The 17,756-nt window shown below is 39.0% G+C and overlaps 1 protein-coding gene across 2 annotated transcripts in view; it reads right to left on the bottom strand.

Moving 5' to 3' along the window:
* Positions 1-17,756, bottom strand: part of CSNK2B (casein kinase 2 beta) — a 631,588-nt gene that overhangs the window by 327,699 nt on the left and 286,133 nt on the right. For both annotated transcript variants that reach the window (XM_044083243.1, XM_044083244.1), the window contains exon 2: positions 13,490-13,572. In XM_044083243.1, the coding sequence (XP_043939178.1) occupies positions 13,490-13,561 (72 nt within the window). In that variant the 5' untranslated portion in view covers positions 13,562-13,572. The remainder of the gene's footprint in view (positions 1-13,489; positions 13,573-17,756) is intronic.

A 17,756-nucleotide genomic window follows, 5' to 3' on the forward strand; every position in this document is an offset into this window, starting at 1 on the left:
CAAGATCCGAAAAACGTCTGAATTACCCTCAATAATTCTCCAATTATTCATAAGAATTCTTTTAATGCGCTCTCCATCCGTGCTCATTTCTAAAGAACAAACTACATTATCGAATTTTTCAAAATTCATGTTTTTGTTACTTAAAACATTTAAAGAACCGGGGCTCAGGGTATTCAACAAGGCTGGATAATAATGTTCGCGTTTACCTAACACTTCGCTTATAATTTTGTTCAATAACTCCAAAGGGTACCCTCTCTGAAGAAATAGGTTTTTTATAAACTCAATCTCCAAACCAAGATCAGTTTCATCAGAGGTCATCCGACAAGCCCTGATAACTTGTCCCTTAGGGATGTTACAAATCATGTGTTTAGGATGTGCACTGGAATAATGAACATAACTATTCGTAAAGGTACTCTTCCGATGTATCTTGCTTCTAAATTTCCTTGCTGTAAAATCCCATGTAACACAAACATCCAAAAAATTTATAATATAACCCACACCTCCTAAAGTAAATTTCAAAAAACAGTTAAACATATTAACTTCAAAAAGAAATTTATCTACAGTTGTTTTGTCCCCCTCAATGATAAAAACCAAATCATCTACAAATCTCTGATAAAATAAAATATTAAATTTAGTGGTTAAAGACTTAAGAAAGACAAATTCCCACCAGATCATAATGATGTTAGCATAAGAGGGTGCAGCAGGAGACCCCATAGCTACCCCTCTCACTTGACGATAAAATCTGTCTTTAAAAATAAAAAAATTATTTTGTAAAATTATCTCAATGAACCTACAAATAGTGCCAATTTGTCCAGTTGAATGTTGCCCATTATTAGTTAGCACGCATCGCACTGCTTCTATCCCATCATCATGTGGGATACATGTAAATAAAGAAATCACATCTAAAGTAAAAAGCACATGTTTGTTGGGATCAAAAATTGCCTTAGTGGCAAACAAATTCAATTTTGTCAAAAAATGCCAAGAATCTTGTAGGAAACTTTCTTGTTTAATAACAATAGGATTAAGGGTGGCATCAATGACCAGGGAAATTCCCTCAGTGACCGAGTTTGGTGCTGATACTATTGGCCTAAAGGGAGGCTCGATGGCGTTCTTATGAGTTTTTGGAATCCCAAACAGGATACCAATCCTAGGGTTGTTTATAACACAAAACTCATAAACGTCTAGGTCTATTTCATTGGTCATTAAAGCTTCATAAAGAAAAGAATGCACTAAACGCTGTTTCTTTTTGATGTCATAAAGGGCAATTGGTTCATATTCATCTTTGTTCTGTAACAGTTGAGACATTCTCGAACAATAGGCATCCTGTTTCATTATAACAATATTACCCCCCTTATCACTTTTCATAAATCTAACGTCCCTATTTCTCTGACATAGCTCATGAAAGGCTTTCCTATCATTATAACTCAAATTGTATTCTGTTTTAATTTTATTTGAAAAAATCGTCTCTACATCCCTAATACAAGCTTCCTCAAAAACTTTGATAGTATTATTGAGGATGGGATTATAACTTGACGGTTTTTTTAACCTCTTTGAAACCTGTGGAACATCACTCAAAATGTAGTTTAAATTCATCTTTCTAGTGAACTTCTTAATGTCCACTATTGTTCTACATAAGTCCGCCCTCTTAGATGGAATAAAATTTAAACCTAAACGCAAAAGTTTGAATTCACGTTCAGTAAAGGTGTAATCTGTTAAATTAATAATGTCCAGAGAATCATTAAGAGAAGTTAGTTCTCGTCCCCTGAGGAGTTCGAATTCAGGAAGGTTCGACTCCTCGTGAAGACCGTTTTCTTCAACGGTAAGCCTTTCTTCCCTAAAAAATCATTCGCACTGTTAACATTACCAACTTTGTTTAAGGACCCATTTGAGGTGGTGGAAATACTTCTCTCGGATGGAATCTCATCAACGATTAATTCCTGAGCACTAGTTCCCCCACTTGACTTTTTATCACTTGAAACAATGTCTGCCTGTTCAGAGATTTTAGGTGAGGAAATACAAACTTCGTTAGAGTCCCCACAGTTAGTACCAGAAACAAGGGTGTTCATTTTTCTGTAGTTGTTAAAACTACCCGAAGGTTCTGATAACCAAATTGTTTGTTCCCGTATTCTTTACTGTTGGGGACAAAATAAGTATATGCAGAATTTTCCTCATATGCTAAAATGTCTCTTTGTAACTTAGTTTGTTTCCTGCTTGTAATTTCAGTTGAGTGTTTTTCAACCAACCTTGAATACATCAACCTGATAAGCGTTACTGTTCACAATGTCTCGTTCCAACTGATCAATCTCATCCTTTAAACTAGCCATTTTGACAACATTATGATCAATGCATCGTTAAAAAGAACATGGAAACATGAACGCCTTGGGGCATTTGAAAAATCTTAGCCCCTGATGCACTGCCAGTTCTCAACCATAATCGATTGATTTCTCGTTGTTAAAATGCTGTTTACATGAAAACTGGATTAATGACACGGGGAATCAACCTCAATAACAGTGTCAAAAGGACCCACTGGAAACATTTGCCGCTGAAGAAGTTTTTGTAGCGGCATTCTCCATTAGAAATTTCAACGATTTCTGGATGTCCACATTAAAGTCATTACCAGGATTGTTAGCATTGCCAGTATCACTACTAGGAATAGAATAGGTAGTCACGTTTAATAGCTCGTCGTCAATCTCTCCTTCCATATTGGCAGACACACAAACCAACAAATAAAACTGGAAGAAGGAATGAACACCTGGAATGGAAATAAGCGTGAAAAATCCTTTAGTCAACAGACTTCATCAGAATAACACCAAACTAAACAGAAGGTATATATACTCTTTATACAAAAATTATACAACTATAAAAAATATATATAAAATTACAATAAAATTGATATTATTCAATAAATTAACATCAGTTAAATAAAGGAAGTGAACCAAGCGCTTTTTTGTCAATACTTAACGGGGCCCCTTTTAAAAAACATTTAATGTTAATGGTCTCATTTAAACCGGGTGGTTTATCAGCCTTTAACTTCACCTGCCACAGTGTTTCCCTTTGCTCTACATAATTTTTATAATCACCACCTCTTAAATCAGTTTTAACTACCTCCACTACTGAAAAAACAAATTTTTTAAAATTTTTTAAAAAAGTGAAGTTAAAGGCTGATAAACCACCCGGTTTAAATGAGACCATTAACATTAAATGTTTTTTAAAAGGGGCCCCGTTAAGTATTGACAAAAAAGCGCTTGGTTCACTTTTTTTATTTAACTGATGTTAATTTATTGAATAATATCAATTTTATTGTAATTTTATATATATTTTTTATAGTTGTATAATTTTTTGTATAAGTTAATTGATTAATTGGTTAACGAGATGCTTGATAGAGTATATATACCTTCAAAGTGTTTTAGTTTGGTGTTATTCTGATGAAGTCTGTTGACGAAAGCGGAAATAAAGGATTTTTCTACGCTATTTCCATTCCAGGTGTTCATTCCTTCTTCCAGACTGCTTTTTGGATTTGGTTTTTGGCTTTTTTATTTGTTGGTTTGTGTGTCTGCCAATATGGAAGGAGAGATTGACGACGAGCTATTAAACGTGACTACCTATTCTATTCCTAGTAGTGATACTGGCAATGCTAACAATCCTGGTAATGACTTTAATAAGCTTTTTTTGGCAACCTTAGTGGACATCCAGAAATCGTTGAAATTTCTAATGGAGAATGCCGCTACAAAAACTTCTTCAGCGGCAAATGTTTCCAGCCACTGTTATTGAGGTTGATTCCGGTAACCGTGTCATTAATCCAGCGACTAAGACAGGCGTTTCCAACTTACCGTCTGGTGGTGCGAATGAGGCTGGTATTAGATCCCTACTGAAACCGGCACATAATCCTTTTACAAATTTTTCATGTAAACAGCATTTTAACAACGAGGAAATCAATCGGAAACGAGATCTCTTAACGAAGTTGGTAAAAAGACATCGTTCTATTATGGTTGAGAACTGGTATTTCGAGCAGTGCATCGAGTTGAAAATAATGCCGAAGGGGCTAAGATTTTTCAAATGCCCCAACGGCGTTCATGTTGGTGATTCCATGTTCGGGACATTGGTTTAAGATTACTTATTGATCATAATGTTGTCAAAATGGCTAGTTTAAAGGATGAGATTGATCAGTTGGAACGAGACATTGTGAACAGTAACGCTTATCAGGTTGATGTATTCAAGGTTGTTTTTGACGAGGTTGAAAAACACTCAACTGAAATTACAAGCAGGAAACAAACTAAGTTACAAAGAGACATTTTAGCATATGAGGAAAATTCTGCATATACTTATTTTGTCCCCAACAGTAAAGAATACGGGAACAAACAATTTGGTTATCAAGGTACCAACAGGCGTAATTACAGCTCAGTGGCGTCTTTTAAAGAACCTTCGGGTAGTTTTAACAACTACAGAAAAATGAACACCCTTGTTTCTGGTACTAACTGTGGGGACTCTAACGAAGTTTGTATTTCCTCACCTACACGACGTACTGTTGGTTCCTTAAAAATCTCTGAACAGGCAGACATTGTTTCAAGTGATAAAAAGTCAAGTGGGGGAACTAGTGCTCAGGAATTAATCGTTGATGAGATTCCATCCGAGAGAAGTATTTCCACCACCTCAAATGGGTCCTTAAACAAAGTTGGTAATACTAACAGTGCGAATGATTTTTTTTGATTTTTTAGGAAAGAAAGGCTTACCGTTGAAGCACGTCTCACGAGGAACCTTCCTGAATTCGAACTCCTCAGGGAACGAGAACTAACTTCTCTTAATGATTCTCTGGACATTATTAATTTAACAGATTACACCTTTACTGAACGTGAATTCAAACTTTTGCGTTTAGGTTTAAATTTTATTCCATCTACGGGGTCGGACTTATGTAGAACAATAGTGGACATTAAGAAGTTCACTAGAAAGATGAATTTGAACTACATTTTGAGTGATGTTCCACAGGTTTCAAAGAGGTTAAAAAAACCGTCAAGTTATAATCCCATCCTCAATAATACTATCAAAGTTTTTGAGGAAGCTTGTATTAGGGATGTAGCGATTTTTCAAATAAAATTAAAACAGAATACAATTTGAGTTATAATGATAGGAAAGCCTTTCATGAGCTATGTCAGAGAAATAGGGACGTTAGATTTATGAAAAGTGATAAGGGGGGTAATATTGTTATAATGAAACAGGATGCCTATTGTTCGAGAATGTCTCAACTGTTACAGAACAAAGATGAATATGAACCAATTGCCCTTTATGACATCAAAAAGAAACAGCGTTTAGTGCATTCTTTTCTTTATGAAGCTTTAATGACCAATGAAATAGACCTAGACGTTTATGAGTTTTGTGTTATAAACAACCCTAGGATTGGTATCCTGTTTGGGATTCCAAAAACTCATAAGAACGCCATCGAGCCTCCCTTTAGGCCAATAGTATCAGCACCAAACTCGGTCACTGAGGGAATTTCCCTGGTCATTGATGCCACCCTTAATCCTATTGTTATTAAACAAGAAAGTTTCCTACAAGATTCTTGGCATTTTTTGACAAAATTGAATTTGTTTGCCACTAAGGCAATTTTTGATCCCAACAAACATGTGCTTTTTACTTTAGATGTGATTTCTTTATTTACATGTATCCCACATGATGATGGGATAGAAGAGTGCGCGTGCTAACTAATAATGGGCAACATTCAACTGGACAAATTGGCACTATTTGTAGGTTCATTGAGATAATTTTACAAAATAATTTTTTTATTTTTAAAGACAGATTTTATCGTCAAGTGAGAGGGGTAGCTATGGGGTCTCCTGCTGCACCCTCTTATGCTAACATCATTATGATCTGGTGGGAATTTGTCTTTAAGTCTTTAACCACTAAATTTAATATTTTATTTTATCAGAGATTTGTAGATGATTTGGTTTTTATCATTGAGGGGGACAAAACAACTGTAGATAAATTTCTTTTTGAAGTTAATATGTTTAACTGTTTTTTGAAATTTACTTTAGGAGGTGTGGGTTATATTATAAATTTTTTGGATGTTTGTGTTACATGGGATTTTACAGCAAGGAAATTTAGAAGTAAGATACATCGGAAGAGTACCTTTACGAATAGTTATGTTCATTATTCCAGTGCACATCCTAAACACATGATTTGTAACATCCCTAAGGGACAAGTTATCAGGGCTTGTCGGATGACCTCTGATGAAACTGATCTTGGTTTGGAGATTGAGTTTATAAAAAACCTATTTCTTCAGAGAGGGTACCCTTTGGAGTTATTGAACAAAATTATAAGCGAAGTGTTAGGTAAACGCGAACATTATTATCCAGCCTTGTTGAATACCCTGAGCGGTTCTTTAAATGTTTTAAGTAACAAAACATGAATTTTGAAAAATTCGATAATGTAGTTTGTTCTTTAGAAATGAGCACGGATGGAGAGCGATTAAAAGAATTCTTATGAATAATTGGAGAATTATTGAGGCGTTTTTCGGATCTTGGGCAACAAACCTAATTTTGTTTACAGGAATTTATTTAACAACAGGAAAGCTTTGGGATTTGGTGACGACACATTGAACAATGCGAATGAAGATGTTAAGGGTATGTTTACATGTAACAATTGTAATATGTGTAGGTTTGTTGCCACTGGTCCTAATGTAGTTATAGACTCTTATCAGCGGACCATTATGGTGCCAGAATATGTCAATATTGTCTGAGGAGGGGTAGTATGTTGCTACGTGTTGTTCTTGTTCTGGGTTTTATGTCGCATGACCACCGTAGTCTAAATGTTCATTACGTGAGCACCTTTACAACATCAAAAGTAAAGATGTCAATAGTGTTTTATTTAGACATTCTGTTACTTGTAATAATTTTAAAAATTTGTTTTCAGTAGTGGAGGTAGTTAAAACTGATTTAAGAGGTGGTGATTATAAAAATTATGTAGAGCAAAGAAACACTGTGGCAGGTGAAGTTAAAGGCTGATAAACCACCGGTTTAAATGAGACCATTAACATTAAATGTTTTAAAAGGGGCCCCGTTAAGTATTGACAAAAAAGCGCTTGGTTCACTTCCTTTATTTAACTGATGTTAATTTATTGAATAATATCAATTTTATTGTAATTTTATATATATTTTTTATAGTTGTATAATTTTTTGTATAAGTTAATTGATTAATTGGTTAACGAGATGCTTGATAGAGTATATATATACCTTCGAAGTGTTTTAGTTTGGTGTTATTCTGATGAAGTCTGTTGACGAAAGCGGAAATAAAGGATTTTTCTACGCTATTTCCATTCCAGGTGTTCATTCCTTCTTCCAGACTGCTTTTTGGATTTGGTTTTTGGCTTTTTTATTTGTTGGATTTTGGACTTCCTCACTGACAGACCACAAAGAGTGAGCATAGGCAGTAACATCTCAGCGAGCATTACATTGAGCATGGGAGTCCCAAAAGGATGTGTTCTCAGTTCTCTGCTGTTCACCATGCTGACCCATGACTGCGCATCTAAGAACAGCGCAAATTGCATCTTCAAATTTGCAGATGACACTACAGTAATAGGCTTAATCAATCAGTGATGGTGATGAAAAGTACAGTTGTGTACCTCCCATACATGTAGATGTTTGAGTGCATTCACTGTTGCAGTCATTACACTTGGGTTATGCTGCTGGCAGGCTACCCGCAGTCGGCCTGAATTCCAAAGTCTAGGTCCGTCGTTGGTTGCTGTCGCCTCTTCCCTGACATCAGTGCGCCAGGGGTATAAAAGATACAGCAGACATGAGTTTTTCCAAGACATAATTGAGGTCCCATGGAGGTACTGCCGCTCTCCTTGGAGGTCTTATGTTTTTGGCCCCTCTGAGGTACGGCCTTAGCAGTGGATGTGAAAAAATAGGTGGGTCCGTATTGTAATGAGCTGAAACGGCAGAGGCATGCATCTTAATTGATGAAAAGGATATACCTTTGTCCAGCATCTAAGTTAGGTATTGTAAAATCTGAGGGATATTTGGTACAAGCATGTCAAATCCTTCTGTTTGGTTCCAAGCACAGAATCTCTTCCATTTTTCTGCATAAGATTTTCTGGTGCTGGGCCTCCTGGCCTCCAAAATAACATTCATAACTGCTTTACAGAGAGGTGTGCTCTGAATGGTTACATTATCCGCCATGCTGCCAGATTTAGGGTTCTGAGCTGGCTGTGCAGGATCTGGTTGTTTTGTTGGGTCAGTAAGTGAGGAAATTGAGGTAATGTCCAGGCTGGGCCTTGAGACGAGCTCTTTAGGATTGGGTACCAGTGCTGGCGGGGTCAGTCTGGGGCAATCAGTGTCATTTTTGGCTTCTCTTGTCTGACCTTTAGGAGTACCTTGGGGAGGAGAGGCAGTGGAGGAAAGGCATATACTGTAACGGTTTTCCAACTGAATGATAGAGCATCCACTTTCCACGCTTTCTTGTGATAAGCCCTTGTGCAGAATCTCTGTAGTTGGCAGTTGTGAGGGGAGGCAAATAGATATATGTCTGGGCATCCCCATTTCCTTGTTATGCTGAAGATTTGTGGATCCAGTTTCCACTCGTGAGGATCCATGAGGTTCCTGCTTAGTTCGTCTGCCAGAGTATTTGTCTTCCCAGGCAGGAATTGTGCTTGCAGGTGTACCTGAAAAGTCAATGCTGTGTTCCACAAAGTCATGGCTCGTCTGCAGAGGGGGTAGGAATGTGTGCCTCCCTGCTTATGTACCACATGACTGTAGTATTGTCCATCTTTATCAGCAGCTGTCCTGGATGAAGTAGATCGTTGAAGGCTGTCAGGGCATTCTGAACAGCTAGCATCTCTTTTTGATTGATAAGAAGATGCATTTGGCTTGTGGGTCATGTGCCCTGAATACATTTTCCTGCCATGTGGGCCCCCCAGGCATAATCTGATGCATCTGTTGTTAGTGTTTGCCTGGCTGTGGGTAAAGTGAATGGCTGTCCCTTGTGGTGACAGGCCTGTGCCCCCCATCGAAACTCCTGTTGCAGGCAGGGAATGAGTGTAATTAATGTTTCCAGGCTGTGGCAATGTTGAGTCCAAACACTTTTTAGATACCATTGTAGTTTCCTCATATGCAGTCTTGCATATGGAATTAGCAGAATGCCAGATGCCATGAAGCCCAAAGCCTGCAGAATTTTTCTTGCAGATAACTGGGTCTTTGTTGCCAACATTTTGAAGTAAGAAGTCAGTTGCCTTTGTTTGTCTGGTGTGAGATAAGCCATCTGGGCAGTTGCATTTAAGCTTTCACCCAGGAATATTATCTCTTGAGAGGGTACTAGTTTTGATTTCTTTTCGTTTACTGTGTATCCTAGGCAAATTAGTAATCTTTTTACAAACGCCAGATGCCTTAGTAGAATGTCCTGGTTCTCTGCTTGAATAAGGCAGTTGTCCAAGTAAGGATATATTTGAACTCTCTTTGTCTGCAAAAAGAAATTACTGGTGCCAGGCATTTTGTGAAGACCCTGGGCGCAGGTGCAGAGAATTGGTAGTGCATTGAGCCAGCTATGAATCTGAGGTATCTTCTGCAAGACTGCCTGATTGGGACATGCAGGTATGCCTCTTTTAGGTCCAAAGTTACAAGCCTTCTTGCCCAGCATGGGCAGAAGCTGCTGCAGAGTCAACATTTTGAATTTTGGAACATCCAGAAATGTGTTTTGAGAAGACAGGTCCAGTACTGGTCTCCAGGCTTTGTCCTTTCTGTATACCAAGAAAAGTCTTCAGTAAAATCCTTGTCCCTGCTCTTGCTGTGGTACTCGCTGAATGGCCCTCATGTCCAAGAGGGATGAAACTTGTTTTTGTGCCTCTGCCCATTGATTGCATGGCAGGTCTGGCATACTTTTGCCCTTGGCAGGGTATGAAAGTAGAACCTGTAGCCCTGAGACACTATATCCAAGACCCATTTGTCCTGGGTGATCATGTGCCAATTCTGTGAAAAAAGTGCTAGTTTTCCCCCTAAGGGGGCTGCCAAAGGATAAGTGCTTGGTGCTGGCAGAGGGAAGTCATTGGGACTGTATGGCTGTGATTTGTCTTCTCCGCTTTTGGAGGTAGAAGCACCCCATTGTTTAGGCCTGTATGAGCCTTGGGGCTGGGATCTGCCTCTGGGGCATCTGTATCTGCCTCTTTGTGGCCTGTGTGACACTGGAAAGGACCAATTCTTTGTAGGCCAGTTTCTGCTAAATCTGGGTGGCTGTACCTGTAAGAAATCCTTAACTGTCTGCATAGATTTCGCTTTGTCCTCCATTTTCTTCAACACCTCTTCTGCTTTAACACCAAAGTATCATGCTGTAATGGAGCATCCAATAATTTTGCTTTAACATGATCAGGTAGATTCTGTTCCTTTAACCAAGCAGGACTCCTAATGACAGAGCCCGTAACAGCGGCCCTGCAAAAGGCCTCCAGAGAATCAAAACCACATTGCAAAGTATGCTTTCCAACACTTGTTCAACTGAATGCAATAAATCCTGCATTTCCTTGTTTTCTGCACATTCAGAATTTGCCAACATTTTCTGTTTTAGCAGTGACATTAAGTATTGCTGATATTTAAGCATATGAAACTGACAATTTAAAGCTCTTACAGCGAAGGTAGCAGAAGTGTAAACCTTTTTCCCCCATCTGTCCAGAGCCCTCGAATCCCTACCAGAGGGGATAGGGTTTTTTGCAGTGGAAGCCTTGACCCCTTTGGGACCCTGAGAAATAGTTTCTGGGTCAGCAGCAGGGTTTTTATAAAGAAATTTATGTGAATCTGGAACCCTGTATTATCTGTCTGGTTTAACAGGTGCAGGAGGTAGAGAGTCAGGAGACAGGCCGGACTCTGAAAAGACATCCTCTACAATGTCTAAAACAGGGGGAATGGCAAGAGGCCTGTGCTGGGGTAGTAAAAAAGTCACTGAGCCTTTTCTTAGATTCTGAGTAATCCTGGCTCTCCCAGTGAAAGTGCTCCCTTATGGCATGCAGAGTTTCCCCAAAAGAATAATCCTCAGGAGGAGAGGCTGACGGGGTAGATTCTTCAGCATCAGAATCCTCATAGGTAGGAGGAGAGTATTCCTGTTCAGAAGAGGAGTCAGAGGAAATGGAAACCTGATCTGAAGATTTATATTCCGTCTCTTGCCTAGGCCTTTTATCAGGAGGGGGATGGGAACCCCTGATCAAAGTAATAAGGCCTTCAGCCATTTTGAGCATCTGTTTTTTAGGCATGGAGGCCTGTCCATGGGTTTGCTGCACTTGTTTCTTTGTCTTTAGCGGTGTTTTAGTCTTTGCCTTTGAAGCTGAAGTCGGTTTTACATATAACTGTGTAGGCCCGAAAACACCCTCAGAAGCAGATGCCTGCTCAGCGGCTCCAGACCCATCTGAGGGAATATTTTCCAAGCGTCCAATACCTTGAGTTTCCTGCGGCCTAGTTGGCTCCACGTGGGAGTCGGAAGCGGCCTGCGGCTCTGAGGTAGCGGGCATCAGGGGCTGCGACAGCGCCTCACTGAGAACCGGCAACTGGCTTAGAAGAAGCCTCGTCAGTTTTGGACCTCTGATACCTGTCCTTTTCCTTGCGTTTCTTGTTAATTGCGGTAGTCGCATGGCTATTCGATGACATCAGGTAATTAAATCTTCGGCCAAAGTAGTGAAAAGCAAAATCATTCCGACGCTTACTAGTGCGTTGGTTAAATCTAGTGCAAAACCTGCAATTAGCAACGTCGTGATCAGGGCCTAGGCAAGGAATACAATAAGAATGGAAGTCCTTATGAGGTATTTGCTTCCCACAAGAAATACAATTAACTTTTTCTGACATCTGTCTGGAGCAAGAAAAAAGTTTCCCCAACGGGGTACTTAACTTTAAATGAAGACTTCGGATCTGAAATTCAAACACGAAAATCTCAGGAGTCGGCCGACCAGCACTTGCGAACTGCTTTTGCTTCGGGCACCGCACGGCAAGAAAGACTGAAGAAAATGGCATTGGCTGCATCTCTTATACCCCTGGCGCACTGACGTCAGGGAAGAGGCGACAGCAACTGACGCCGGACCTAGACTTTGGAATTCAGGCCGACTGCGGGTAGCCTGCCTGCAGGGTAAAGCAAGTGTAATGACTGCAACAGTGAAACACGATGAACATCAGCATACAGGGAGAAGATGAAGCATCTAATTGATTGGTGTGACAAGAACCTGGCTCTGAACGTAAACAAAACAAAAGGGAGGACCAGTGGACTTTGGGAAAATCCATGAGGCACATCCCCCTCTCACAATCAAGGCAGATGCAGTAGAAAGGGGTAAGAGCACCAAATTCCTTGGGGTGCACATCACTGAAGACTTGACATGGTCCATTAAATTGTCAAGTAGGCACAACAAAGGCTCCACCTTCCCTACGCACGTTGAGGAGAGCAAACCTTCCATCTTCGACCCTCACAACCGTCTACAGAGGCACCACTGAAAGCATCTTGACAAGCAATATCACAGTATGGTATGGGAAATGCAAGGCTACAGATCGTAAGGCTCTCCATAGGGTGGTGAGGGTGGCACAGAATATCAACCAGGTCCACGCTTCCATCTATATAGGGCTGCACCTGGCACAACATCTCAGTAGAGCTAAAAAGATTGTCAGAGCCAAACCCACCCAGCTCAGGGACCATTTTTTGCTTACCTTCATGAAAACGCTACAGAAGTATACACTGCAAAACAACTAGATTCAGAAATAGCTTCTTTCCTCAGGCTATTGGACTACTACAAACTTGAGTAGCAATGCAAGCCAACAGGTCACCTAGTCAGTGGTCTCAGTCTGAAGGGAATCTAATTTTCTTAAAGTGCAATCAATCCACTGTTAGGTTCTTCTCACTTGTGCAATAGCTCATTAAGCTTCTTACGTTTGTGCAATAACTCTTATGTCCCATTCTATGCAATTGAAAATGTTTGCCTTTTTGCTCAAGTCTCAACTGTGCAATATATCTAACTGTACAATACTAAGTGCTGCTAATAGGTAGAAATACAAAAAATTTGATGATGTTCTAGTGTCATGCCATACGTTACAAATGTTTTTCTTTCTTATTATGTGTTACACGTATTGCCTGTAAAGAGCTAGAAGCAACAACATTTTGTTTAACCTGCACTGAAATGTGGTCTAAATGACAGTTTAGTTTACTTTGACTTGACTTTGGTGGTCATACTTGGGACTGTACGTCTTTTACCATGGTGCGGAGATATTTTAGCCAACCTTAATTCTGCCACATAAACCATCACTTTGAAAATGGTACGGAGAAGAGCAGCCAGTTCTCCTAAGAGCATTCCAAATGCACTCAATTTTACGTTTAAATGCTACCGTGTAAATATTTTCAATATTTCTGCAATGCTGGCACTTTAATGTACACCCTAAATTCTATTAGTTATGATGTTCTAAAAAAATGCCAAGGTAATCACAGACAGAAAATAATTACACCAATCAGAACTGCAAACCAAAGAGAAAAAAATCACCAAGATACTTACTTCACAAAAAAATTCATTCCCACGCAGGCCACAGAACCAAGAAATCCAGGATACTTCTTCTGAGCTACTCATTTTTGTATCTTCTGAAAAAACACAACAAATGGAACAATTTATTAACAAAAAAAGAAGCGAAGAAGAGAGTATATCCATGAATAAAGTACTTACCATAACAGTAGATTTTTAAGGAGTAGTCAGTGAACAATGATACACACCTGGATTTACTGATATGCAACTTCTTTCTTCTTATTCTGTTACAGCTGTGCCTTTACCTCTACAAAGTGCTTCAATGGTTTTCCTTGACTGGTACTTGAGCACCGTTACACAGCCAGAACATTTTTGCTGTGCTTTGAACCCATTCTAACATTTGTGAAAATATGACTGTAAAAAAGCCACTATCCTTTGCATGAAAAAAAAATCATGATTAAAATTAATCAAATATTGTATGAAAATGTTTAAAATGAAAGTCACAAGAAAAAATATGGAAAATGTTCCTTGGAGAAGGGGAGATGAAATGAAGTAAATTAAGGAAAGCCTTACTGCTACAGTGAAACTAGTATGAAGTTATTATAGGCAATGGCATAGCAGGATAACGTCCTGACTACGACCAAAGTGACCTGGGTTTGATTTGCATCTCAGGAACTGACAGAGTGGCAGGGACGGACGGGCATACCCATCCCAGGGTGTGGGTGGTATGTGGACGACATCTGATGATGATCCCTAGTGGAGGCTGAAGTCATCACCAGAGAAAACATGGTCAAAATGTGTAGCAGTGGGGCCTGGCAGAGCTGCTGCAAACCCAGGGCAATGTAAGACATTTTCCTCTCATTTGCTCAGAGTACAGTATATTTCCGACACTCCTACCAGTCCCCATCTGTTCAGCTCTATCCCAGTCTAGTGTTAATAGCTCACTCTACCGAATACAAAGAGAACATTTGAGAAGGCCAACCCACTTAGGTCCTTAACCTTGAATTATTTTCTGTTTCTCCTTTCTACCTTTCCACTTTACAAAAAAAAAATACAAAAAACAACCTTGGCTGGAATTTCCTTGTGTTCTGAGTGTGCTTCTCAGCTGACATTTTTGGCACTTTTAACTGTTCAGAGTTGAATAAAACAACAACTGAATTCAGCTCAGAATACAGTTTGAATAAATTGCACTTATTTAAACTTTATTTGCTTTAATATTGCTACACACTCAAGTGTGCTAGCTTGTACTGCACTTGAATTGTTTTTTTTTAGTGCTGTTCTACTGTAAAAAGAACAAAAAACAATTCTAAGCTTGTTGTCTGCCTTTCCTATAACTCAGTCTAGTTCAAATACAGATTTGCTGTATCCAGGGCTGTTTGTAAGCTTCTGAGACCCCCAAGTCTTTCTGTGTCGGAGGGAAGCCTTCTAGCTTTTCAGTGGAAGTGGTAAGCACCAGGCAGCCTATCTACCACAAGAGGAGTGGTTTCTAGCCCAGAAATTGTAGTTTATTGGCCATTTGGGCAGTTTTTCCATCTCTTTCAACTTCCTGGTCCAAAAGCCTGCATTTGCGTTCTTCCCGCCTTTCCTGTAACTAACCAGTCTAGTCCAGATACAGATTTGCTGTGTCCAGGACTGTATGTAAGCTTCTGAGCCCTCAAGCCTGTCTGTGTTGGAGGGAAGCCTTCTAGCTTATCAGTGGGTGTGGTAAGCACTAGGTAGTCTATCTACCACAAGAGGAGTGGTTACTGGCCCAGAAAATTAAGTTTATTGGCCGTATTGGGCAGTTTTTTCCATCTCTTTCAAATTCTGGTTTAAACGTCTGTATCTGTGCTTGTTTCGTACCCTTCCTGTAATTAGTCTAGTCCAGATACAGATTTGCTGTATCCAGGACTGTTTGTATGCTTCTGAGCCCCTCAAGCCTTTCTGTGTTGGAGGCTAGCCTTCTAGCTTGTCAGTGGGAGTGGTAAGCACTAGGTAGCCTCTATACCACAAGATGAGTGGTTTCTGGCCCAGAAATTGTAGTTTACTCTCCGTTTGGGAATTTCTTTCCATCTCTTTCAACTTTCTGGTTTAAAAGCCTGCGTTTGCGCTAGTTTCCCACCTTTCCTGTAACTAGTCTAGTCCAAATACAGATTTGCTGTATCCAGAACTATTTATAGCTTCTGAGCGGTGCCAAAGTCTGCTCTTCAATTTTTCACTTAGACCTGCTAGTTCTCTCCTCTCCAGTATTTTTACTAGCTTATCAGTATAGCACTTCAGTAGACTTTTATACCAAATATACGCTAAGAAGGACCATAGCTTACTGCAAGTGCTTACTTTCAACGATCACTTTTAATAGAAAGCAAATAAAAACGAACCCCTGAGGGTTAAAACTATTTCACACACAGGTTAAGCACTTTTATCTGCTGACTTCATCAGAACAATGTGATGTGTGGTGGGTGTATTTAAATGTGAATGTAACTGCACCTTGTGTTAATCATTGAAAAAGGGAGTTGTCCCGAAAGCTTTGTGTTGGATAAAGGTGTTCTGTTTTTTACTCAACTGTGTTCGTGTGTTTCTGATCTTCATCAGAACAATGAAATGTGTGTTTCTCCCCCCATATAATACATTTTCAAAAAAAAAAATCAAGATCCAATGGGAATGCTCAATCAATTAACCTTCTCATGAATAAAACATAACCTTATGAATATTCATTAATTCTGCTCATTCAACCTACCCAGTTTTGTATTACACCCTGTTGCCATACAGTTTCTAAATATGCCTATAAAACAATCACGTGCGCGTGTGTGTGTATATATATTATTTTGGTATAAACACATTTATACATTTTTCAATCTGTGCTATGTTAAAAATATATGTACTTTAGAACACAATACTGCACTTTTGTTATGTAGTGTAAGAACACATTTGTACAATAAGAAACAAATTTTCTTACACGACATAACAAAAGTGCAATATTGCGTTCTAAAAAGCACATTTTTTAACATAGCACAAATTTAAAAATTTATGAATGTTTTTATACCAAATTATATATATATATATATATATATATATATATATATACACACACACACACGCACACATACACACGATTGTTTTAGAGGCATATTTAGAAACTGTATGGCAACAGGGTGCAATACAAAACTGGGTAGGATGATTGAGCAAAGATGATGAATATTCATAAGGTTATGTTTTATTCATGAGAAGGTTAATTGACTGAGCATTCCCACTGGATCTTGATTTTTTTTTTTTGAAAATGTACTGTACAAGGGGGATAAACACATTTCATTGTTCTGATGAAGTCCGCAGTCAGCAGATGAAAGCGCTTAACCTGTGTGTAAAATAGTTTTAACCCTCAGGGATTCATTTTTGTTTTCTATTAAAAGTGATTGTTGAAAGCAAGCATTTGCAGTGACCTATGGTCCTTCAAAAATATATACCAAATATACACGGAGGTTATCTGGTTGCATATACGCTTACAACTTGGTATTTAATGGTGGTTTTGGTACCATGGACTCACTGGATGAAATTCCCTCAATGTTCTCCCCAGTTAGAAGAGACGACATGCACCAGTTACAGTGTGAGATGGATATCCTGAAGGCTGATAGAGGTGTTCAGTCAACCAAACTTGCACAATGACAACCAACCCTGTGTGATGACATCGCGGAACTTGGAGGAAGGGAGAGGTGAGAATCAGAGGCCTAGAGACAGAACAACCCATGAAGTAACGGAAGCCAGCATAGCAGCGGAAATGGACCCTCTTATGGGGTTGCAGCCGGCCAGGAAGGTGTTGTTGGAGGGCGTTTTAAACAAAAAACGCACAGGCGACAACTCGGAGGATGCATACGAAGCTAGAGGGGCTAAGCCGACAGCAGCCCCTATTAGGACATATTCAACAGTTGCACAACTTCAGAACTCGGGTACTGTGAATTACTTAACTTTTAAGAGCAATGGTAAACAGCAGGCAACTGCTAGTAAAAGAAACATTAATGTATCATGTGGTGCAGGGCTGGAATCGTATTTAGGGCAACGGTTTACTTTTTAACAAAGAGAAACTGAGCCCTATGGACAATTGCATTGATAAACATCAAGAAAATTATGAAAAGACAATATATGACTTTGGGAAATATGACTTTGAAACGCTTGGGAATGGAATTATATGCAGAAATAAAAAATGCAATTTGTTTGTTCATTTTGGGTTTTTTTTTTTTTAAAAAATTTTTAAAATTTTCAAATTTTAAAAAAAAAAAATTAAAAATTTTTTCTTTTCCAAAAAAAGTTTAAAAGTTTTTTAAAAAAAATT

The sequence above is a fragment of the Protopterus annectens genome, chromosome 9.part0, assembly GCF_019279795.1.
Source record: "Protopterus annectens isolate FY-2018-M chromosome 9.part0, PAN1.0, whole genome shotgun sequence".
Lineage (NCBI taxonomy): Eukaryota > Metazoa > Chordata > Ceratodontiformes > Protopteridae > Protopterus > Protopterus annectens.